We start from the raw sequence: 26,368 nt of genomic DNA, 5'->3' as shown, positions 1-26,368 counted from the left end.
TCAAATTCATGCCAGATGTATCTACGAAAAGGAATAATTTTTTTAAGATGTCTGCCTAAGCATATAAAAGATGTTTTCAGAACAATATTCGCTGCTGTAAAGGTAAGTCAGGTATTTTCGAATCATTTTGCTCTAACAGTGAGTTACTATATATGTTAATGCAAAATTATCAAAATTCCTTTCTAATTTTATTTTTCAACTGAAATGTTAAAATGATTGCGAAAATTTAGTTTGAAAAAGATAAATAGAGGCTTAAATTGCAGCAGCAACTTCAATTAAGTTGTTAGTTCAATTAAGCTGCCTTCAATTAAGTTGTTAGTTCTTCATCTCGTATTAGGTATCTTCCGAACAACTCTGATTCCGGTCGGGCCCTTTCTTTAACTTCAAGAAATTTTTTCACAAGTGCAGCCTTCAAAACATCAAGTATACAAATTTCAGTTCCTAGAACTTGACTTTAAGGAACGGACGACACTATAGCAGTTTTCCATTTAGATCGATTACAACCGAAACCATCGCGGACGAAAACGTCGCGAAGAAAACAACGCTAGGCGAAAACGTCGTGATACAAAACATCGCAAAGAGAAAACATCGCAGTTCTAAAACATCGTGATACAAAATATCATTGTTCAAAATAAAGCGGTTCAAAAATTTCGCATCGTCGCCGAAAATATGGTGGTAAAAAATAAAGTATCTACAAATCATCGCATGACGATAACATCGCAGACATGCTTTTTTCAGGCTTTAATAATTGTACATGGATATTTCCATAATGATTTGTGAGCGCAAAATGGAAAGAAAGATAATCTTTACTTTCATATTTTTTTATTAAGTAATAAATTTTTGCTGAAAAAGTAAGGAAATTTAAGCATAGAAAATTAAGGCAACTTATAGCACTTAATAGAATTTTAAACTGACATAGTTAACTAACAAAGGTCATTAAAAAATCATTTTTTATAAAGTTTTTACTGGTAATTTTTCATTAAAAGTATAATCTAAAAATGTTTAGAAAAAGGAAGATACGTAACTGCATGACGTTATCTATAACAAATTGCTAATTATGAGATTATTTTCTTCACTTTTGTCAATCTAATACTCTTATAATGAAAATTATTTCTTGTTCTGCTTCAGTTTATTTTTAAGTATTAAGTTTCCGTCTTACTTTTTCACCAAAATTTATTAGTTAATAAAAAATATGAAAGTAAAAATTATCTTTTTCTCCATCTCGCGCTCACAAATCATTATGGGAATATCTATTTACAATTATTAAAGCCTGAAAAAAAAAAAAAAAAAAAAAAACAGGTCTGCGATGTTATCGTTCTGCGATGATTTGTCGGTACTTTATTTTTTACCGCGATATTTTCGACGACGATGTTTTTAAATTGCGAAGTTTTTGAACCGCTTTATTTTCGACGACGATATTTTGTACCACGATGTTTTAGAACTGCGATGTTTTCTCCCACGATGTTTTGTAGCACGACGTTTTCGCCTTGCGTTGTTTTCTCTGCGACGTTTTCGCCCGTGATGATTTTGCCGCGATGTTATCGGCGAACACCATTTAGATCACAATTGAATTTCTTCCATCAAAGTTGATGAGTGGTTTCATAGATGCTCGCATAGTATCTAACATATAACAAAAACCTTTCCAGGTGACTTTTCGGCGGTTTTTCACCCATTCAAAGTCTTGAAGGAGCCAAGCTGAATGTAGCACTATCTACAGTTATCTTGTGTTAAATTGGTCTCCAGATGGAAAGATTTTCTCCTAAGTTGTAGTAATTTCTTGAACTGTGCTAAGAAAGGTCACGCGATTTGTCGCACCGTCAGTTGCTATTGTTTTTGTCTTGTGCATATTACATGGAACAATGTTTGCCAGAGCCTACTCCGAAGAGAGGTTGGACTTCTATTTTCCGCCCCCAATTTTGAGGTAGAGCACCCCGGAGGGGGATCCAGGGGTCTTCCATCCCTGTCCTCACTTACCAATCTACACGAGAGGACTTTCGGCTCGCCGCATATTTAGAGTGACGCCATGCCGCACCGACACTATGCATTTACAAACATCCATTCATGACTTATCCGGGATTCGAACCCGGGCCCTTCGGTACTGTAGTAGGCTTCCCTAATCACTATACCGTCTGGGCGACTCGTATCGTCAATGAAAATAACAATAGATTTTTAAGGTTTAAGCAAACGTTTAATCTAAACTTTAAACTAGCAATGCACGGCTTATGCTTACAATTTAAATTTTCACACTTGTGAAATTTAAGGTAACACACAATGTAAATTACATTTTAAAGTAAAATTAATGTTGAAGATAAAAAAGTAAAAAAGCCTAAGAAACATTGGCTCAACTCTCTCTAAGTAAATGCTGAAGTGGTTCAGCTGAAAAAAATGGATAACGCCGTATACCGTAAGTCTCAGGGGCTGGGGAGGAAGAATCCCAACGGTCAATGTAACTGCCAAAGATTTCTCGACTTGACTGGTATAGTGGTTACCGATGCTGGCTAGCGCACCGATGTGCATGTTTGTAAGTGTAAACTGTCTGTGCGTCATTCTGTGTCTGTATGTCTTAAGATACTAGCAAGTCAAATGTCCTCTCATGTGGTGTGATAAGCGAAAAGGGGTAAGAAACCTTGGAACTGTTTCCTGGGGTGTTTTCCGTCAAAATTGGGCCGCAGCTGCACTGCTAATGCGTTAGGACTATAGCTGTATGGATCAGTGATAAAATTATGGTTCCTCACTCACTTGCATATGTACCTTCAAAGTCTTTCTGTCTAACCTGAAACTTCTTTACATCCATAACCACCTGTGGCTCCTACCTGAATCTCTAGTGATGTTCTCTGACAGAGAGGGCCATAAATATAACGTAACGCGCAAAGCGCCACGCTGCTAGCGTAAAATTATATTATCGGACTGAAGACATGATACAAGATAGAAAACAATGAAATATTCCAGGAATTATTTATATCTGACAATGATGATTGACAGATATTCTCAAAATACGGAATATATTAAATATATGTAAACCACTAAATGAATTAGTCCAATCACTGAAGATATGAAAACACAAAGAATGATAAAATATTAGAAAGTTTTAAAAGTTGAAAAGTTTTAAAAATAATCACTTGATTACTGTTGGTCAACTTCTCCAATGTATTATTCTGATGTAATCTTCTTAGTCTTTTAAAATTACGAAACGCTGTAGGATAGAGCTCCGTGAGTGCTGCAACTGCAGAAACCTTTCAGATTACTCCAGACAGTTGGAAAATTGTTAAACATAGCCATGCAAGTGAATTATTAGATCGTTTGAAGTAATACCGTTACGCTAAAACCATGCCGCACTAAGCATGTTTCTCAGCAATTTGTTCCGTTAAGAATATAATCTTTTTCTTTGGGTTTTAAAACCTTGACCCCAAGCCGCTCTGGTGTATTGACCTTATCTAAAGACATACAGATTTATCCCCGCGGATAAGTTTTAATTGCGAAAGTCATATAACATTTATACAATTTAGGTTGGCCAAATTTAATACCGTTACTCCATTACTGTTTACATACCCAGCGTTCTATGCCCAGTGCTTCGCATGTAAACCCTCTGCAAAGGTGTGTGTCTGATTGTAGCAAAGCCTCGAGGGCTATCTGCCTAAGGGGAGGAATGCCTTCGTGGAGGACTTTCTAAGAGAAACTGGCTCGTATACACGTTACACATGGGGAAAACCACGAAAACGCTCATGCAGCCAGCCCGTTCGCGGGATTCGAACCTCGCACCGAACTACCAGTATTCAGCGACTTTACCGCTCGGCCGCTGGTGGGCCAAACCCCCCTGCAAAGGAAATGCGTTTTTTTGTTCGAGTCAGCGTTGAAATAGCATGATCGCGAATAATATTTCATAGAGGCTAGAAATTAAAATAAAGACTATGGGATTTTGCCCTTCTAGAAAAATCTAGGCAACTGTTGCTTCACTGGTGATAGAAATCAACCGACGATAGTATGTTAATTTAAAACATGCTTTGAAAGTTAATACGATATCACCGCCTCTGTTATCACTTCTATTATATCTGAGAATTTATAACCATTGAATTGGAAATTTATCATTTGATTGAATGTGTGTTTCAATAACCAGTTTTAGTCAAAGTAAAATTTCGAAGACTTGCTTTTTGACATTATTTGTATTTAGGAAGGTTATGTAAGTTGTTTTGGTTTAGTTGGATAGTTATTTGGTTACAGTTCAAAGCCATAAAAATTGCAAAATGAATGAATGCCTTAAGTTATACTTCAGGTTTATTTTTTTTTTTTAAATTGGTATTTTGAAATTTCTGAAAAACCTTCTGAAACGTTCTTACGTTAAACTAGCCAATTATTATGATTTTCAGCTTTACTTCATATTCCTCACGAGAATGCAGATTAGTTTTAAGATAATTTAAGCTGAATGCTTTTGGATCTTACAGAGAAAGAAAAGTTTCTGGCACTAGTGTAGGGCGGTTAGAATTCTGCCAGCTGTAGCTAAATGTAATTATGTCAGCTTTGTACGCTCTCTCAGGCTTACGCAAACCTTACTGTAAACTTAACGTTCGTAAATTGTTTGAACTAGCTTCTACCTTAGCTATTTCTCGGCGTAGTGTTCAACAACTGATGAGCATTTACATTGATTTGACTCTTATTCTTAAATTTGCATCGTCATAAGTGGTAGTTATCTGTAGCACGAGTCGCGCCTATTTTGGCAAGAGTTCAGGCTATTCAAAAGTTTTTTTTAAAAATTTTTCTTTCTGTTATTCTATTTCAGACATAGCGATAACTCGCTACTTATCTAGTAAGATTGTAGGCCTAAATATCCAGTATCAGACCTATTAAAAACTTATAATTTCGTATCTTGAAGATTACTTTGCAGGTTCGAAAGATATTTCTGTCTTCTGACTTGCCCCTTCTGAAAGAATCTGTTTCTAGCTTAGATATGGTTTCAGTTCCCTTTTTGGTGTCTGAGATGTTCTTATTTGATAGAAGTTTGTTAAAATTTTTTAAGTTAACCTACAAGTTAGCCTCCTTTGCTCCAAGGCCTTGGAAATTAGAATCCCTGCTGATAAATGACTTACGGTAGAGTTGCTACTTCTGGACGGCTTCGACACTGTGCTATTTTCATTTGATTCAGTGTATTCGGTCTTATCTTCTCTAGTATAATGAGATTTTTAGGATTCTTAGAGCAACCTGTCCGGCTGAAATATGTGGATCTCTACAGTTGCACAGTTAGTGCTTCCATCTTCCTTTTTATGGGCTTATGTATGAGTTGCATGTGATCTAGCAAATGTCTCATATCTGTTATTAATTTTGCAAAGTGCTTGACCATGACTGTAACGCTCGCATGGATGGCCCGGAAAGCATCTTATGTGTTTCGGTTATAACTAGTAGCTCTAGAATATGTGTTATCTTGTGGATCTTCTTGCCTTTGGCATAATTCACAAATACACGTCAGTATCGCCATCGAGGGAGGGGTTTCAAAAATCGACCAATGAGCTTCTGTTGCTCTTGTGTCGCTGAATCTTTGAAACTGTAGATATGACAGCATATTGTTGTTTACGTTTTATTTTGTATTTGTTTCACAGTTATATATGGCATATCAATGCTGCTAATCTCATACCGCTTTCATTTTACAAGTTTATTTAATTGTCAACATTTCACTTTCATGGAACTTATCATGCACTGATATTGGGATTAATGTTCGTCGCATATTAACGCTCTTTATATCGAGAAAATGACTCAAGATACAATTAGCCTAGAATATTATGCGTTTACTGACGCCTCTGGATTAAAAGAATTCAATTTTTTAATTGAGCTGAAAATAAATGGAAGTATTGCAATTAATCTAGTATTTTCTTATCTCAGTGCTTGCATTCCTTTGATTTTGAAAGTGCAAGATTCAAAATATACAAGTACATTGTGAATGATCTGATTATACCTATCGTTGACATAAAAAGCTACATATCAATAAATTAAAAATATTCGTTGGGAAAATAAGACAATTCATTCTGTTTGAAGGTATTTCTTATGCAGGTTATTTAAGAGTTAACAGTTCTTAATGTAAAATTTAACACACTAAATGTGTAAAAATGCAAATTAGGAAAGTTCACTTTGAATAAAGCTATGCATTGGTTATTATTACAGACCATATTTTTCATATAGGGTGCAATAAAAATTGCTAAGACTTCTACTATTTACATATGTAATTATGCTTATATTTGATCTAACTTCGGACTGGAAATTTTCACAAGAATTCCACCATGCTTTAAGCATTTTGTACAGGAAATTACGTGGTAAAACGTTTTCGAACCTCATGCTTAAAGCGCGGCAAAGGTCATGCGAAATGAAAGAAGTATTATTGGAAGCACATTGGTTGATTCTAGAAACCACTCCCTCGGTCGTTATGCAGATGTGCACTTACGAAATATGCTTACCATTGTCGTTTCACCTGCAAGGTGCAAAATACGTCGGAATAGCTCATATTTCACCGTCTGTGATTTTAATCATAACTTTCACCTTTGTAGCTAGAATATTTTGTGAAACTGAATTTCCTTCGATAGCTTATATGGATGTTATTTTCAGGTAACGTCTTCGTAACTTCCTTTATCGGCTAATCAGAACTTCTAAGCTTTGTATGATACTGTATTTTTTCTTCATTCAAACATATGGATGATGTTCTTATAGCCTTTGGGATTGTACATTTGAATGTGCACAGAAGGTCGCCTTTAAAATTCCCTTGGATTTTTTTAACGCCTACTTCCTTAATGAGGGCTTGGAGTTTACTTCATATTTAATTTCAAAATTATAATTGGTAGAATGCGACCAGCAACTTTGCTACCCAAGATGAGACCCTTATTGGAATTCACGATTGTTTTCATCAAGTTATCATCTGATAGTGAATAAAGTTTATTGTTCTCAATTACGTCATCTGGACATGAATTACATAGCGTGATAGTTTTGGTTGTTTCCATGAGGTTTTTCTCAGTTTCTATCTGCGTTATTTTCATCAATGACTGGCAATGAGTTTTCTAATAGGCTTACTTGTTTTCCCTACTCAGATTGCTTCATATGTCGCAATTATTGAAGCCTCAGTTTGGTTTCCTTTTTCGCACCAATATTTGTCCCTGAAATTTAATTTGCCTTCAGTTCGGGCATTCAGTTTCATCGCTCAAATACACTTCCAGTTGTTTCGCATATTGCTATTGCTAAGGCATTGTTAATCAGTTGAGTTCATAAATGCTTCGCAAAAATACTATAGCAAAATTTAAGCAAAAACACATAGTGCCATGTTAATGGACGCACCACTCGGTGCCCTTTACAGGAAAGCGCATATTACTACTGATATCAAAATCTTCCTCTCATATCAAAATACCGTTCAGAGGGAAAACTGTTAGTTGCTGAAACAAAACCACTAGTTATATGTCTTCTGCGCCAAGGAAAACTGGAAGGCAGCGGTTCTCTATCTCTCTGGAAAGAATATCACTCCACCCTGTCTAACTTTCAAGAACTTGATTTTTTTCTTTTAAACACGTAGCTCATTTACAAACTGAAAAAATATAGCGACTTCAATAGACTTCGAATAAAAATATAATAGGTTAATTAACATAGATACTTCACAGGCGTAATTTTTTTTTGTCTCTTTTACTTCTGTATTTCATTTCGTAGGTTTATACACTTCTTAAAATGAAATTTTACTTTATATTTATAGGCCGTAAGTTCTTTTATAAGTAGAACGAGACAGAAACACTAGAAATTTTTTCTACCCTAACCTTATTTCACTATTTCAAAATTTCATTTTCAGCTCTGTCTTTGATTAAAATATACCATGAACATATAATACTAATTAGAAATACAACAGTCACCGAAAAGTAAAGAAATTTTTTTCCGATTTCTTATTCTTTTTTACAAATTTAATATTTCCTATCACAGTTGTAGTATATAGCTGTATAGCACAGCTGTATAGAGTTACGAATGATTCAAAGATCGTATATTCAATATCAGCAGTTAAACTGCAGACAAAGAACGCGAAATGCCAAGTGACTATTATAAATGTATCCTAATCCCAGATTGCTATACATTCTCCTGTAAAGTTGCATTCTCCCTCAAATGTATCTAATGTCAAGATTTCTTATAATTGCATTTTTATAGATTTAAATACATTTTTAACGTTAAGTGAAAAAAGAAGCTTTTGGCATTTTAAAGCATTTTTGTTTTCTAATTCGCATGAAAAAAATTGTGTACCTATCGTTTGTTTAAGCAGTGATAAGAACGGATTGTTTTTGATCATTTGGCGTAATGGTTAAACACAATTTCAAACTAATTCCTTTTCTTCAGGTAACATTGCATTTAATTGGGGAACAAATTAATTTAATACAGTACAACTTTATTTGCTTAAAGACTTTCTTCTTAGATTTTTAGTTCAAATATTAGTAATATAAGGAGATTAAATTTTAATTTTAATTCATATTAGATTAGAATTATATTTAATTTTTTACACTACCTACCTGAATCATAAGCCTATGGAAGAAAATGCTAGAAGATATACTTTATAGTTACCTTATCAGTTTTCGTATTGCCTTACGTCGAAGAGTTAACACCAGTTTTTCTCTAACAATTATTTTAACGGCATTAAGCATGATACTGAAACGTAGTCGCATTGCTAACGTTATGTGTCGTTCAAAATTTTCATGTTATAGGAAGTAAAATTATAATGATGAAAGACTTCTGATTTGGATCACTTCTAATAATTTTTACTACATTTAGATGAATTTACTCTGGGAATTATTAGTGCTAACTGCCTTTGTCCTAGCTGTGAGTTATGGGACTCCACTTGAATCCGAAGGTAATAGCTCATTCCTTTGTTTCCAAATTTGTGTTCTTATGTTCTAATGCCTTTTTAGTTAAATATGATTATAAATATCCTTAACAAAGTCAATCTATATATATAACGAAAAGTGACTGTTTGTTTGTAATTTAAACAGCTGAACTTCGATCTTGATGAAATTTGGCATACATAACCTTCAAAAATTAGCGAGGTCATTATCTTCATATGGTTTGGAAAAAAAAACCACAACACAACACGGGGTCAAAACTCGGCGTTTATATTAAATCGCAAAATTTTTAAAGGCAGCATATCTATAGAATTACCAGTACAGTGTTAAGTGTTGTTATGCTTTTTTATGTTAGCAATATTACTTATATTTGCTATATCATTTCTTTAAAAATAACGCATTGCGATAACAATACATAAAAGCTTCGTTTTATTTGAAAAGTGATTCGACAGAAAGTGAAACGGATACGAAATTAAAATTTGCAACTAATAGCTCCTTTGGGTTCATAAAAGTGTGGAACTGACTAATTTGATATCAATTTTAAATGAATTCATATCGATCAAAATGCCACTGATACCTGACAAACGAAAGCTTCGTCTAGAGCAAAAGCGTTTTAAGTCTAGAACAAAGTAAACTTCGAAGGAAAGAGAGCATTATGTGCAACAACAAGATTGACGTAGAAGCGAAGCATCGAGAATAGTGTATCGATATTAAGACTTAAATTTGGAGCATGTAAAATAAAACTCAGATTACTGTTTCTGTAATCACTCAGCATTTAATTAAAACTTTGATTACAGTTTCTGTAATCGCACAGCATTTAATTAAAGCATTTAACTCAGCATAACTCAGTATTTAATTGAATAGCGGTATGCAAAGATTGGGGGGGGGGAAGCAGAAAGAATTTAACAAGGAGTGGGATCGCTGGAATCGACTCAACCAAACCGCAACCCCCTGGACTTATTTCTTTCAAATGTACTTTTCAGATTACCGAAAAAAAAAACCTTTCTACATAGAACAGCAATAAAATTCTCGAATAAAAAACGTGCTAAAAGTTAAAAAATAATAAAAACTTTTGTTAAAAACTACATTATTTTATTGCTATAATTGATATTGTGTTGCTGCTACAAAACACAGAGTAGAAATAAATTTTTAGATTGGAGGCAGATCCCAAAGACAGGAAATTACCTGTTGGCAATACCGCCATTTTCCTTTTTCTTATTTAATTTGACAAAATGATACCAAATATAGCCCGAGGTTCTTCTATTCGGTAGGATCCACATTTTGTTCTGCAACTATGAAACAATACATTAGATGGAAAATGTATGCTTATAAATATATATTAATTCTAAAGAAGATTAAAGTGAAATTCACAGCTCTTGATTACAAATTATTTTACATAAATATTACAATAATATTGCACAGAAAAGGCAATTCCTAATATACATAACTATCTATGAAACACTATTCGAAGAATCGAAATGAAACAAGTTCCGAGGAAGCGAAAAATGCAAATGGTCCAGACTCCGCAGGAGCCAGATTTGAAAGAGCGATTGGAATTAGATCCGCTGCTAGAGCAAGACAGATGAAAAGTGCGAAAATTCACGACTCCGAGACACAGATCTGCCACTAGTGTCGGATCGCTGGAGCACAAGACAGCTGGGAATCCGAGGAACTCAAAACCTTAACCTGTGTTATATACATACATAACACAGATACACACATAAACAAAATAGGTCACAGATGTTTCTGGTAAATAATAAAAGAAAGACTGCTAGTGTTTATATTAAAAGGAATAAAATTTTTGTCACGCTTTCGGACATCTATCGGTGAACTGTTAATAAAGCACTGCCGTTCCGTTTTAGCCGAAACGTTGATCATTCGTTCAGTAAAGTGAATCGGTTTCTTGAATCGATTCAGGAACGGATCATCCATTTCTACAATGGACTATGATATGGGGGTTGTTAAAAAAATAGAAAAGCGCTGACAAACATTTCAGCAGTCATTGATTAAAACTGAGGCTAGCGCTGGCATACATACAAAAATACGTATGCAACGCATATATAACAACGATCTGACAGACTCGCAAAAGACGCTAATGAGGAAAAATGGCATTACAAATTGCATATTAAAAATGACAATTAAAAATATAAAAATAAACAACATTAGACGCATATGGATTGTGTTTGTATGCGGGACTGCTAATGAATGAAAATGAAATAGAATGGATAGATTTACGATGTCAGTCAAGTGAAAAATTGATAGACTTTTAATGCTTGCATGCGAGGATGTATAATTAGGCTAAAGTGGGACTTCGGTACAATTAAAAGTAGAAAAGTAAAAGAAAGCTAGTAGAAATTTACCTCCTTCTTCTGCTTCAATGGCTCGACAGCCCTGGGTTGGACCTGGCATTCTCCAGGCATCTCTACTTTTTGCAACTGTTTTTCAGTTTTTAGTCTTTAAAACCTTTAAATATTGATCTTTTTCGACATAATCAATCCATCTTAGTGGGGATCTTCCGAGGTCTATTTCCCCCGGGCTTTGATAGAAAGATTTTCATGCAGCAACGATCTTCATTTGTATTTATATTCTGTTGTGTCCTTTTTTTTTTCCCTAAGGAGTGGGTACTTTTACTTTGCTTGAGTCAGTCGCTATTTGGTTGAAAATTAACAAGTCTACTAAAACGGCCCGATTGAGCGATGAGTATTTACAATCTGGAATGAAGATAGTTTCCAGTTAACTTTTCTCCAAGGCTACAAACGTTATCAAAGTTGAAACGACAAGCTATAGTAAAAATTAGAGAAATGTTTACTTATTTACATGCAATCATATGCATTTTTCCTCATATGTCGGTAAAACATTTAATATGTAAAGAAAAGAGAATAGATTGCTGGTATTTATTCTGAAGTTTTGTTCCACTGGAAACAATTTCTGCGAAAATGTAGTAAGTTTTCTTAATTTTTTATTTTCAAAGTCAGCTAAAATTAAATTATTAAATGATTAATACAAAGTATTAGAATTATTTGAAATAAATACTAGTCCCAAAATTTGATATTTAGCTGCTAGTAAATACGCATTACGAAATATACACAATAGAAACTTAGAGATCGAAATTAAGCACGATAAATTTGAAGTTTTTCCTTTGCATTATAATTATTATTTCTTTATGCATATTTTATTAAATAATTATTAAGTGAAATAAAGTTAAAATTTAGTTAGTTATTTCAAATTTTGTAAACATATATACCCTTCAACTGGTTTTAGCTCATATATGCGGTCCGCCAGTAGCTTTCGTGTCGACCGAACGGTCTGCATGGCATTTGAGTTTGAGACCACTGTGTTAGGACATGTAAATTCTACACGTAGGACAGATGGAATAGTAATTCGAAAGATGATAAAACGATATATAACTTTAATATCGATAACGGAATATTTTAATCGTGATATATTATTATAATAACTCACCACATTCTTAATTAGTTAAACTATATATAATTCAGATTAGAAAAGATTACTGTTTAATTAATTACTTTGGTGTGTTTTTTTTAACAGAAAAACATATCTAAATACTTAGTGGAAACACAATAGTTACTTGGTACAATCGCCATAGATCCCCAGAGTGTTTTTTTACAAAATGCTTAATACATATTAAGTTTAGAGTACTACTACGCAAAAATCTAAACGTACAGTTTTAGAAAAATATTATCCTTGCAATAGTTTCCGTGCATTTGTTCATGCTTGCATATTTTGGGCTGTACCAATAACCAAAATACATTTTGCCTTTGTTTTTTAAGATGTGCAGATGGCCGTTGCAAAATACTTATCTATAGAAGAACCTGAAAAGAGGGAAGACAAGTAAGACCTATATATTTTCATATTTAAATTAGAAGCTCAGTACTAAATTCGTTGGATTCCCTTCTTTTAAACCAAAACCATTTTTCTTATGAAAATTTAAATATTATTTTACTTTCTATAGAATACACTGATGTGCAAAACGTAAGCAAAAGGTGTTCTTTTTTGCACAACTCCACAAGAAATCATCTGAGAGACATGAAATTCAGAATTAAGAGACAGCATTTTGCATTTATACGATGACGAAAGCATAATTGCCCTAAAATTGAATACAATGCATACAGTATGAAATCAAACAAAAATAGGCTTTATTGAACTCACAGTATTGTTATACATGATTGTCTGTACAAGAGGAAGAGCAACAAGCAGATGTTCCTTACTATGGGATATGCCCTCCTCTTACTGCAATGGTTGCTTCGAACGGTCTCTCCATACTCAGCACCAGATTGTCCAACAGATCTTGACGTAAGAGTGCCCATTCCTCAATCAGCATCTGTTTCAGTTGCTGGGTGTTCCCCAGAGGATGTAATCGTGCCACAAGGCATCTCCCCAAAGCATCCAGCACATGTTCTATGGGATTTAAATCAGGGCAGCATGCTGGCCAATCCATTCGATTAATATCTTCACTTTTCAGTAGCTTCTGAACAGCAGGAGTCTGGTGTTGCCGTTTATTGTTATCCATAAAAACGAAATGTGCTCCAATGGCACCTCGGAACAGACGCACATGGGGAAGGATCACCTCCTGACAATAGAGATCTCCGGTTACAGAATTTCTGTCGAAAACGTGGAGCTCTGTCCTACCGTTCAGCATAATGCCTCTCCAGACGAGATCTTCAGGACACCGTAATGGTCTCTTTGCGTGATGTTACTGAGATTAAACCGTATCCCGACCTCTCTCCAAATTAATTTGTGTTGAGAATTGCTTGTGGCACAAAAACGACTATCATTTGTACGGAGATTAAGACTCCATTGATGAGATGCCCAGTTTTTGCGCTTCTTTCACCACTGTAAACGGTGACGCCGATGGCCAGCTTTCAAAGGGATGCAGCGTTCAGAACGGCAGGCGAATAAGCCACCTTTGTGAAAATGTCTCGACACAGTAAACCGCGACACTTGTCGCCCCGTTGCTGTACACAGTTGTTGAACTATGGAGTGCGGTGACTGGTTTCGGGCTCTTTTCGCCTGCAGGACAATATATCGGTCATCCACTGCAGTTGGTTTCCTTGGGCGGCCATCACCAACCTTTCTAACCAGTCGTACCTATGGTTTGTAAGGCTTTTCAAGCGTGCGCGCGAAACGACACTTTTGTTGATTCCGAACTCTTCAGCTATACTGGCAACACTTCGCCCCTACTCCAGATTTTCGATCATTCTTCCACGTGTGAAGTCATCCAGATCATTTCTTCTAGCCATATTTCACGAAAGAACTCCTTGTACTAGCAGCGAATGTCTTTAATTGCGTCTCCATCCTTCCTTTTATGGTAGTCTCTAGTTGAGCTCGCCGACCGCACGAGTTTTGCGTTACGCTCACGTCGCCTGTGACGTTTTTTTCTTGACATTTGCATACACATGACCTTTCTACTGAATTGCGTGTTCATCGTACTGAACGCAACAACACCTTTTCTACAATTTAATGGCTATCTGATTAAAATTTACATTGTTGCACACCAGTGTAGAATGTGTGTAGAATGTGTTTTGCACACCAGTGTAGAATTGCTACAGATGTCATTTCCCTGCATACGTTTCTTAATTTAGAATTGATAATTGAACACAAGAAATAAAAAATTAAGTACTTATGCATTAAAGCAAAACATGCTGAATAACATTAGAAGTTCAGCAATAACTTTTAATTTATAGAAATTAACATAGAATGGTGTTTGGACTTCTAACAATTGTGCAACGATATGGGCTTATCTGGTGTCCACAAATCTTATCTGGTTCTTACAGTTTTTTTTTTATTTTCACGATAGTTGATAGTAGATATAGACTAGTAATTACAAAATCAGTTTTAAATGATGCAAATACTTATATTGTGTCACTTTTAAATTTTAAAAAAGTAGTAAAAAGTATGTTTACTTTTCTAAGTCAATTTTATACGATCCTCCAATCCTTATATTTATGTTTTGTAAACATTATTATGAGAAATTACACATTGAATATTTGATTCGTGCGACAAAAATTGACGGAGATATTTAATTTCAAAATTTTTAATTTTTGACGTCATTTACAGCTTACCTTGAGGAGTCACTTAAAAATAAGTTAAGATTTTTCATGGTTAAATTTTTCCCTTAAATGCAATAAATATGATATTCTTTTGTAACTTCGCTGCCGAAATAAATTTCAGAGTAATTTATGTTTGCAAACGGTGAAAATAGGTTATTAATATTAACATGTAGTTTTATTACTTTAAAATCCCATACAAGAAACTCATTGAACTGGAAAAATTTTCTTAAAAATTTTATGCAGAAATTTGCTATGTACCAAATCCGATGTCTCCACTGCTTTCTAGAACACATATACTGTAAGATTTTGAGCTCTTTTTTCAAACAAAAATTGATGGTGTGGTGTATTTAATTTTGGCAAAGCACACTAGGGCTATCTGCCTAAGGAAGAGATGCTTTCGTGGAGGACTTTCTAAGGGAAACTGGCTCGTATACACGTTACACATGGGAAAAACCACGAAAACGCCCATGCAGCCAGCCCGTTCTCGGGATTCGAACCTCGGACCGAACTACCAGTGTTCAGCGACTTTACCGCTCGGCCGCTGGTGGGCCCTAACAAAAATTGATATTAGTACTTGTTGTTGTTGTGTTGTGACTAAGCACAGTTAACATCAGAACAAGCACACGAAATTTATCGTGGCAAGGAGTGCAAAATTGCCCCTTTCGTCGCTAGAGCCTTGAGCACCTTTCAGTTGACATTGCGACTTTGCTCAGTTCTGCCCCCCCCCAGTTTTGATGGGAAGCACCCCGCGGGGTTGGTTCGGAGAGTCTTCTACCTCTCTTTCCTTACCATCAACTTCTCGAGAGGACTTTCGGTTCGTTCCATATTTAGAGTATCCCCATACCACACAGACACTATACATTTATAAACATCCATGTCTTCTCCAGAATTCGAACCCACGCCCATAGTTATGGTAGTCAGCTTCGCTAACCACTATCCTGGCTTGGCGGTTGATATCAGTACTTAAATATATTTGATAATACTTTCCATGACTGTGTTCATAACAACACTTGTCACTTCTATTAACATCAGAAACGTTTTTCTAAATTGATGTTTCAAATTTAGTTACGGAAAATTGCAAAAATTTCCCTTATCATTTTGCATACAATCCTAAAATTAAATACGCATGTCAATGTTTTACGTGTGGGATAATTTTTTCTTTTATGTTTTGTTTCCGAATGAGTATAATCTTTTATGAAATATAACTGAAGGAAACGGGGCACTGCGCAAAACAAGCAAAAATTGTAAAAATTACTAAATAATGGTAATTTTTGCAAAACTTATCATTTACTATGTCAAGGCATCAATATTTAAATCATTTAAAATACTTTAATAAGTATATGGCTACGATCAACAGGCGCAAAATAAAGACCCTGTAAAGAGCTTATAAGCACACTGTACAGTGACCGAATCGTTTATTTTTGGATTTGGTTTGGTGGCAAAGAGCAGAAAGTGCAATACAATACATGTTCAAATTTCTTTTGAATAGTAGGCAGCAATTAATGGTATACAATAGCTATATTGACTTGATCACTGACATTTCCACTGGCAAAGTTAAGTTACTAACTTTTGAGCATGAAACTCGATACCAAACCAATACAGGCACCGAAGGCTTCATTGTAAACATGGCACAGTTGAGACTAAATTATTCAATATATCCTCATCTTAACCATTTGTTGCTCATCTATACGTTTATGTAGGCTCCCCAACGGCCGAGCGGTAAAGTCCCTGAACACTGGTATTTCGGTCCGAGGTTCGTATTCCGGGAACGGGCTGGCGACATGAGCGCTCTCGTGGTTTTCTCGGTATGTAAAGTGTACACTAGTCAGCTTCCCTTAGAAAGTCCTCCCCGAAGGCATCCCTCCCTTCTGTGTAGTGTTTTAGGGCGGAATACGTAAGTAATAATAATATACCTACCTTTCTAAGGGAAACTGGCTCGTATACACGTTACACATGGGAAAAACCACGAAAACGCCCATGCAGCCAGCCCGTTCTCGGGATTCGAACCTCGGACCGAACTACCAGTGTTCAGCGACTTTACCGCTCGGCCGCTGGTGGGCCCTAACAAAAATTGATATTAGTACTTGTTGTTGTTGTGTTGTGACTAAGCACAGTTAACATCAGAACAAGCACACGAAATTTATCGTGGCAAGGAGTGCAAAATTGCCCCTTTCGTCGCTAGAGCCTTGAGCACCTTTCAGTTGACATTGCGACTTTGCTCAGTTCTGCCCCCCCCCCAGTTTTGATGGGAAGCACCCCGCGGGGTTGGTTCGGAGAGTCTTCTACCTCTCTTTCCTTACCATCAACTTCTCGAGAGGACTTTCGGTTCGTTCCATATTTAGAGTATCCCCATACCACACAGACACTATACATTTATAAACATCCATGTCTTCTCCAGAATTCGAACCCACGCCCATAGTTATGGTAGTCAGCTTCGCTAACCACTATCCTGGCTTGGCGGTTGATATCAGTACTTAAATATATTTGATAATACTTTTCATGACTGTGTTCATAACAACACTTGTCACTTCTATTAACATCAGAAACGTTTTTCTAAATTGATGTTTCAAATTTAGTTACGGAAAATTGCAAAAATTTCCCTTATCATTTTGCATACAATCCTAAAATTAAATACGCATGTCAATGTTTTACGTGTGGGATAATTTTTTCTTTTATGTTTTGTTTCCGAATGAGTATAATCTTTTATGAAATATAACTGAAGGAAACGGGGCACTGCGCAAAACAAGCAAAAATTGTAAAAATTACTAAATAATGGTAATTTTTGCAAAACTTATCATTTACTATGTCAAGGCATCAATATTTAAATCATTTAAAATACTTTAATAAGTATATGGCTACGATCAACAGGCGCAAAATAAAGACCCTGTAAAGAGCTTATAAGCACACTGTACAGTGACCGAATCGTTTATTTTTGGATTTGGTTTGGTGGCAAAGAGCAGAAAGTGCAATACAATACATGTTCAAATTTCTTTTGAATAGTAGGCAGCAATTGATGGTGTACAATAGCTATATTGACTTGATCACTGACATTTCCACTGGCAAAGTTAAGTTACTAACTTTTGAGCATGAAACTCGATACCAAACCAATACAGGCACCGAAGGCTTCATTGTAAACATGGCACAGTTGAGACTAAATTATTCAATATATCCTCATCTTAACCATTTGTTGCTCATCTATACGTTTATGTAGGCTCCCCAACGGCCGAGCGGTAAAGTCCCTGAACACTGGTATTTCGGTCCGAGGTTCGTATTCCGGGAACGGGCTGGCGACATGAGCGCTCTCGTGGTTTTCTCGGTATGTAAAGTGTACACTAGTCAGCTTCCCTTAGAAAGTCCTCCCCGAAGGCATCCCTCCCTTCTGTGTAGTGTTTTAGGGCGGAATACGTAAGTAATAATAATATACCTACCTTTCTAAGGGAAACTGGCTCGTATACACGTTACACATGGGAAAAACCACGAAAACGCCCATGCAGCCAGCCCGTTCTCGGGATTCGAACCTCGGACCGAACTACCAGTGTTCAGCGACTTTACCGCTCGGCCGCTGGTGGGCCCTAACAAAAATTGATATTAGTACTTGTTGTTGTTGTGTTGTGACTAAGCACAGTTAACATCAGAACAAGCACACGAAATTTATCGTGGCAAGGAGTGCAAAATTGCCCCTTTCGTCGCTAGAGCCTTGAGCACCTTTCAGTTGACATTGCGACTTTGCTCAGTTCTGCCCCCCCCCCAGTTTTGATGGGAAGCACCCCGCGGGGTTGGTTCGGAGAGTCTTCTACCTCTCTTTCCTTACCATCAACTTCTCGAGAGGACTTTCGGTTCGTTCCATATTTAGAGTATCCCCATACCACACAGACACTATACATTTATAAACATCCATGTCTTCTCCAGAATTCGAACCCACGCCCATAGTTATGGTAGTCAGCTTCGCTAACCACTATCCTGGCTTGGCGGTTGATATCAGTACTTAAATATATTTGATAATACTTTTCATGACTGTGTTCATAACAACACTTGTCACTTCTATTAACATCAGAAACGTTTTTCTAAATTGATGTTTCAAATTTAGTTACGGAAAATTGCAAAAATTTCCCTTATCATTTTGCATACAATCCTAAAATTAAATACGCATGTCAATGTTTTACGTGTGGGATAATTTTTTCTTTTATGTTTTGTTTCCGAATGAGTATAATCTTTTATGAAATATAACTGAAGGAAACGGGGCACTGCGCAAAACAAGCAAAAATTGTAAAAATTACTAAATAATGGTAATTTTTGCAAAACTTATCATTTACTATGTCAAGGCATCAATATTTAAATCATTTAAAATACTTTAATAAGTATATGGCTACGATCAACAGGCGCAAAATAAAGACCCTGTAAAGAGCTTATAAGCACACTGTACAGTGACCGAATCGTTTATTTTTGGATTTGGTTTGGTGGCAAAGAGCAGAAAGTGCAATACAATACATGTTCAAATTTCTTTTGAATAGTAGGCAGCAATTGATGGTGTACAATAGCTATATTGACTTGATCACTGACATTTCCACTGGCAAAGTTAAGTTACTAACTTTTGAGCATGAAACTCGATACCAAACCAATACAGGCACCGAAGGCTTCATTGTAAACATGGCACAGTTGAGACTAAATTATTCAATATATCCTCATCTTAACCATTTGTTGCTCATCTATACGTTTATGTAGGCTCCCCAACGGCCGAGCGGTAAAGTCCCTGAACACTGGTATTTCGGTCCGAGGTTCGTATTCCGGGAACGGGCTGGCGACATGAGCGCTCTCGTGGTTTTCTCGGTATGTAAAGTGTACACTAGTCAGCTTCCCTTAGAAAGTCCTCCCCGAAGGCATCCCTCCCTTCTGTGTAGTGTTTTAGGGCGGAATACGTAAGTAATAATAATATACCTACCTTTCTAAGGGAAACTGGCTCGTATACACGTTACACATGGGAAAAACCACGAAAACGCCCATGCAGCCAGCCCGTTCTCGGGATTCGAACCTCGGACCGAACTACCAGTGTTCAGCGACTTTACCGCTCGGCCGCTGGTGGGCCCTAACAAAAATTGATATTAGTACTTGTTGTTGTTGTGTTGTGACTAAGCACAGTTAACATCAGAACAAGCACACGAAATTTATCGTGGCAAGGAGTGCAAAATTGCCCCTTTCGTCGCTAGAGCCTTGAGCACCTTTCAGTTGACATTGCGACTTTGCTCAGTTCTGCCCCCCCCCCAGTTTTGATGGGAAGCACCCCGCGGGGTTGGTTCGGAGAGTCTTCTACCTCTCTTTCCTTACCATCAACTTCTCGAGAGGACTTTCGGTTCGTTCCATATTTAGAGTATCCCCATACCACACAGACACTATACATTTATAAACATCCATGTCTTCTCCAGAATTCGAACCCACGCCCATAGTTATGGTAGTCAGCTTCGCTAACCACTATCCTGGCTTGGCGGTTGATATCAGTACTTAAATATATTTGATAATACTTTTCATGACTGTGTTCATAACAACACTTGTCACTTCTATTAACATCAGAAACGTTTTTCTAAATTGATGTTTCAAATTTAGTTACGGAAAATTGCAAAAATTTCCCTTATCATTTTGCATACAATCCTAAAATTAAATACGCATGTCAATGTTTTACGTGTGGGATAATTTTTTCTTTTATGTTTTGTTTCCGAATGAGTATAATCTTTTATGAAATATAACTGAAGGAAACGGGGCACTGCGCAAAACAAGCAAAAATTGTAAAAATTACTAAATAATGGTAATTTTTGCAAAACTTATCATTTACTATGTCAAGGCATCAATATTTAAATCATTTAAAATACTTTAATAAGTATATGGCTACGATCAACAGGCGCAAAATAAAGACCCTGTAAAGAGCTTATAAGCACACTGTACAGTGACCGAATCGTTTATTTTTGGATTTGGTTTGGTGGCAAAGAGCAGAAAGTGCAATACAATACATGTTCAAATTTCTTTTGAATAGTAGGCAGCAATTGATGGTGTACAATAGCTATATTGACTTGATCACTGACATTTCCACTGGCAAAGTTAAGTTACTAACTTTTGAGCATGAAACTCGATACCAAACCAATACAGGCACCGAAGGCTTCATTGTAAACATGGCACAGTTGAGACTAAATTATTCAATATATCCTCATCTTAACCATTTGTTGCTCATCTATACGTTTATGTAGGCTCCCCAACGGCCGAGCGGTAAAGTCCCTGAACACTGGTATTTCGGTCCGAGGTTCGTATTCCGGGAACGGGCTGGCGACATGAGCGCTCTCGTGGTTTTCTCGGTATGTAAAGTGTACACTAGTCAGCTTCCCTTAGAAAGTCCTCCCCGAAGGCATCCCTCCCTTCTGTGTAGTGTTTTAGGGCGGAATACGTAAGTAATAATAATATACCTACCTTTCTAAGGGAAACTGGCTCGTATACACGTTACACATGGGAAAAACCACGAAAACGCCCATGCAGCCAGCCCGTTCTCGGGATTCGAACCTCGGACCGAACTACCAGTGTTCAGCGACTTTACCGCTCGGCCGCTGGTGGGCCCTAACAAAAATTGATATTAGTACTTGTTGTTGTTGTGTTGTGACTAAGCACAGTTAACATCAGAACAAGCACACGAAATTTATCGTGGCAAGGAGTGCAAAATTGCCCCTTTCGTCGCTAGAGCCTTGAGCACCTTTCAGTTGACATTGCGACTTTGCTCAGTTCTGCCCCCCCCCCAGTTTTGATGGGAAGCACCCCGCGGGGTTGGTTCGGAGAGTCTTCTACCTCTCTTTCCTTACCATCAACTTCTCGAGAGGACTTTCGGTTCGTTCCATATTTAGAGTATCCCCATACCACACAGACACTATACATTTATAAACATCCATGTCTTCTCCAGAATTCGAACCCACGCCCATAGTTATGGTAGTCAGCTTCGCTAACCACTATCCTGGCTTGGCGGTTGATATCAGTACTTAAATATATTTGATAATACTTTTCATGACTGTGTTCATAACAACACTTGTCACTTCTATTAACATCAGAAACGTTTTTCTAAATTGATGTTTCAAATTTAGTTACGGAAAATTGCAAAAATTTCCCTTATCATTTTGCATACAATCCTAAAATTAAATACGCATGTCAATGTTTTACGTGTGGGATAATTTTTTCTTTTATGTTTTGTTTCCGAATGAGTATAATCTTTTATGAAATATAACTGAAGGAAACGGGGCACTGCGCAAAACAAGCAAAAATTGTAAAAATTACTAAATAATGGTAATTTTTGCAAAACTTATCATTTACTATGTCAAGGCATCAATATTTAAATCATTTAAAATACTTTAATAAGTATATGGCTACGATCAACAGGCGCAAAATAAAGACCCTGTAAAGAGCTTATAAGCACACTGTACAGTGACCGAATCGTTTATTTTTGGATTTGGTTTGGTGGCAAAGAGCAGAAAGTGCAATACAATACATGTTCAAATTTCTTTTGAATAGTAGGCAGCAATTGATGGTGTACAATAGCTATATTGACTTGATCACTGACATTTCCACTGGCAAAGTTAAGTTACTAACTTTTGAGCATGAAACTCGATACCAAACCAATACAGGCACCGAAGGCTTCATTGTAAACATGGCACAGTTGAGACTAAATTATTCAATATATCCTCATCTTAACCATTTGTTGCTCATCTATACGTTTATGTAGGCTCCCCAACGGCCGAGCGGTAAAGTCCCTGAACACTGGTATTTCGGTCCGAGGTTCGTATTCCGGGAACGGGCTGGCGACATGAGCGCTCTCGTGGTTTTCTCGGTATGTAAAGTGTACACTAGTCAGCTTCCCTTAGAAAGTCCTCCCCGAAGGCATCCCTCCCTTCTGTGTAGTGTTTTAGGGCGGAATACGTAAGTAATAATAATATACCTACCTTTCTAAGGGAAACTGGCTCGTATACACGTTACACATGGGAAAAACCACGAAAACGCCCATGCAGCCAGCCCGTTCTCGGGATTCGAACCTCGGACCGAACTACCAGTGTTCAGCGACTTTACCGCTCGGCCGCTGGTGGGCCCTAACAAAAATTGATATTAGTACTTGTTGTTGTTGTGTTGTGACTAAGCACAGTTAACATCAGAACAAGCACACGAAATTTATCGTGGCAAGGAGTGCAAAATTGCCCCTTTCGTCGCTAGAGCCTTGAGCACCTTTCAGTTGACATTGCGACTTTGCTCAGTTCTGCCTCCCCCCCCCAGTTTTGATGGGAAGCACCCCGCGGGGTTGGTTCGGAGAGTCTTCTACCTCTCTTTCCTTACCATCAACTTCTCGAGAGGACTTTCGGTTCGTTCCATATTTAGAGTATCCCCATACCACACAGACACTATACATTTATAAACATCCATGTCTTCTCCAGAATTCGAACCCACGCCCATAGTTATGGTAGTCAGCTTCGCTAACCACTATCCTGGCTTGGCGGTTGATATCAGTACTTAAATATATTTGATAATACTTTTCATGACTGTGTTCATAACAACACTTGTCACTTCTATTAACATCAGAAACGTTTTTCTAAATTGATGTTTCAAATTTAGTTACGGAAAATTGCAAAAATTTCCCTTATCATTTTGCATACAATCCTAAAATTAAATACGCATGTCAATGTTTTACGTGTGGGATAATTTTTTCTTTTATGTTTTGTTTCCGAATGAGTATAATCTTTTATGAAATATAACTGAAGGAAACGGGGCACTGCGCAAAACAAGCAAAAATTGTAAAAATTACTAAATAATGGTAATTTTTGCAAAACTTATCATTTACTATGTCAAGGCATCAATATTTAAATCATTTAAAATACTTTAATAAGTATATGGCTACGATCAACAGGCGCAAAATAAAGACCCTGTAAAGAGCTTATAAGCACACTGTACAGTGACCGAATCGTTTATTTTTGGATTTGGTTTGGTGGCAAAGAGCAGAAAGTGCAATACAATACATGTTCAAATTTCTTTTGAATAGTAGGCAGCAATTGATGGTGTACAATAGCTATATTGACTTGATCACTGACATTTCCACTGGCAAAGTTAAGTTACTAACTTTTGAGCATGAAACTCGATACCAAACCAATACAGGCACCGAAGGCTTCATTGTAAACATGGCACAGTTGAGACTAAATTATTCAATATATCCTCATCTTAACCATTTGTTGCTCATCTATACGTTTATGTAGGCTCCCCAACGGCCGAGCGGTAAAGTCCCTGAACACTGGTATTTCGGTCCGAGGTTCGTATTCCGGGAACGGGCTGGCGACATGAGCGCTCTCGTGGTTTTCTCGGTATGTAAAGTGTACACTAGTCAGCTTCCCTTAGAAAGTCCTCCCCGAAGGCATCCCTCCCTTCTGTGTAGTGTTTTAGGGCGGAATACGTAAGTAATAATAATATACCTACCTTTCTAAGGGAAACTGGCTCGTATACACGTTACACATGGGAAAAACCACGAAAACGCCCATGCAGCCAGCCCGTTCTCGGGATTCGAACCTCGGACCGAACTACCAGTGTTCAGCGACTTTACCGCTCGGCCGCTGGTGGGCCCTAACAAAAATTGATATTAGTACTTGTTGTTGTTGTGTTGTGACTAAGCACAGTTAACATCAGAACAAGCACACGAAATTTATCGTGGCAAGGAGTGCAAAATTGCCCCTTTCGTCGCTAGAGCCTTGAGCACCTTTCAGTTGACATTGCGACTTTGCTCAGTTCTGCCTCCCCCCCCCCAGTTTTGATGGGAAGCACCCCGCGGGGTTGGTTCGGAGAGTCTTCTACCTCTCTTTCCTTACCATCAACTTCTCGAGAGGACTTTCGGTTCGTTCCATATTTAGAGTATCCCCATACCACACAGACACTATACATTTATAAACATCCATGTCTTCTCCAGAATTCGAACCCACGCCCATAGTTATGGTAGTCAGCTTCGCTAACCACTATCCTGGCTTGGCGGTTGATATCAGTACTTAAATATATTTGATAATACTTTTCATGACTGTGTTCATAACAACACTTGTCACTTCTATTAACATCAGAAACGTTTTTCTAAATTGATGTTTCAAATTTAGTTACGGAAAATTGCAAAAATTTCCCTTATCATTTTGCATACAATCCTAAAATTAAATACGCATGTCAATGTTTTACGTGTGGGATAATTTTTTCTTTTATGTTTTGTTTCCGAATGAGTATAATCTTTTATGAAATATAACTGAAGGAAACGGGGCACTGCGCAAAACAAGCAAAAATTGTAAAAATTACTAAATAATGGTAATTTTTGCAAAACTTATCATTTACTATGTCAAGGCATCAATATTTAAATCATTTAAAATACTTTAATAAGTATATGGCTACGATCAACAGGCGCAAAATAAAGACCCTGTAAAGAGCTTATAAGCACACTGTACAGTGACCGAATCGTTTATTTTTGGATTTGGTTTGGTGGCAAAGAGCAGAAAGTGCAATACAATACATGTTCAAATTTCTTTTGAATAGTAGGCAGCAATTGATGGTGTACAATAGCTATATTGACTTGATCACTGACATTTCCACTGGCAAAGTTAAGTTACTAACTTTTGAGCATGAAACTCGATACCAAACCAATACAGGCACCGAAGGCTTCATTGTAAACATGGCACAGTTGAGACTAAATTATTCAATATATCCTCATCTTAACCATTTGTTGCTCATCTATACGTTTATGTAGGCTCCCCAACGGCCGAGCGGTAAAGTCCCTGAACACTGGTATTTCGGTCCGAGGTTCGTATTCCGGGAACGGGCTGGCGACATGAGCGCTCTCGTGGTTTTCTCGGTATGTAAAGTGTACACTAGTCAGCTTCCCTTAGAAAGTCCTCCCCGAAGGCATCCCTCCCTTCTGTGTAGTGTTTTAGGGCGGAATACGTAAGTAATAATAATATACCTACCTTTCTAAGGGAAACTGGCTCGTATACACGTTACACATGGGAAAAACCACGAAAACGCCCATGCAGCCAGCCCGTTCTCGAAACGACCAATCGTTCAAAAAAGAATTATTGTTGTAATATCTTTGAGTCGCATATGTTCATTTTACTATGATAACTATCTTTGCGTTTTATTGCAAGACGTTTCATGGCTACTTTGTTTTATTTCGCAGACCAGACTGCATTCCACTAGGAGGAGAATGTGAAATGTTAACAGGGCCCAACTGCTGTGGCATAAGGACGCGATGCCACTATAAGGACACCCAGATTATGGGCAATATGAATCCTTATCATTATCGCCCCACAGTATGGATTAACAAATGCCGTGAATATAAACTGGGAGTATGGCTTGACGAGATTGGAAACTGGTTCAGCAGCTGGGGCTAAATATACATAATATGTCATTTTGATTGTGAATAAACTGCTTTATATAAACAAA

The 26,368-nt window shown here is 37.0% G+C and overlaps 1 protein-coding gene across 2 annotated transcripts; it reads left to right on the top strand.

Moving 5' to 3' along the window:
- LOC146997674 (uncharacterized) lies at nucleotides 1-26,368 on the top strand. Of its 2 annotated transcripts, none has more exons than XM_085814269.1 (4): nucleotides 1-102; nucleotides 8,767-8,845; nucleotides 12,626-12,686; nucleotides 26,103-26,368. In XM_085814269.1, exons 1-4 carry the CDS (start codon nucleotides 16-18, stop codon nucleotides 26,314-26,316), a joined length of 441 nt encoding a protein of 146 aa, XP_085670395.1. In that variant the 5' UTR covers nucleotides 1-15; the 3' UTR covers nucleotides 26,317-26,368. The 2 variants fall into 2 exon arrangements, with proteins under 2 accessions (XP_085670395.1, XP_085670394.1); XM_085814268.1 differs by having other exon boundaries at nucleotides 1-111.

Source organism: Stegodyphus dumicola, chromosome 4, assembly GCF_044657685.1.
Source record: "Stegodyphus dumicola isolate Sdum_Otavi_A_Nest chromosome 4, ASM4465768v1".
Taxonomy (NCBI): Eukaryota; Metazoa; Arthropoda; class Arachnida; order Araneae; family Eresidae; genus Stegodyphus; species Stegodyphus dumicola.
Note: the sequence above shows the minus strand (reverse complement) of the source record. Positions and strands in the feature narration are given on the sequence as shown.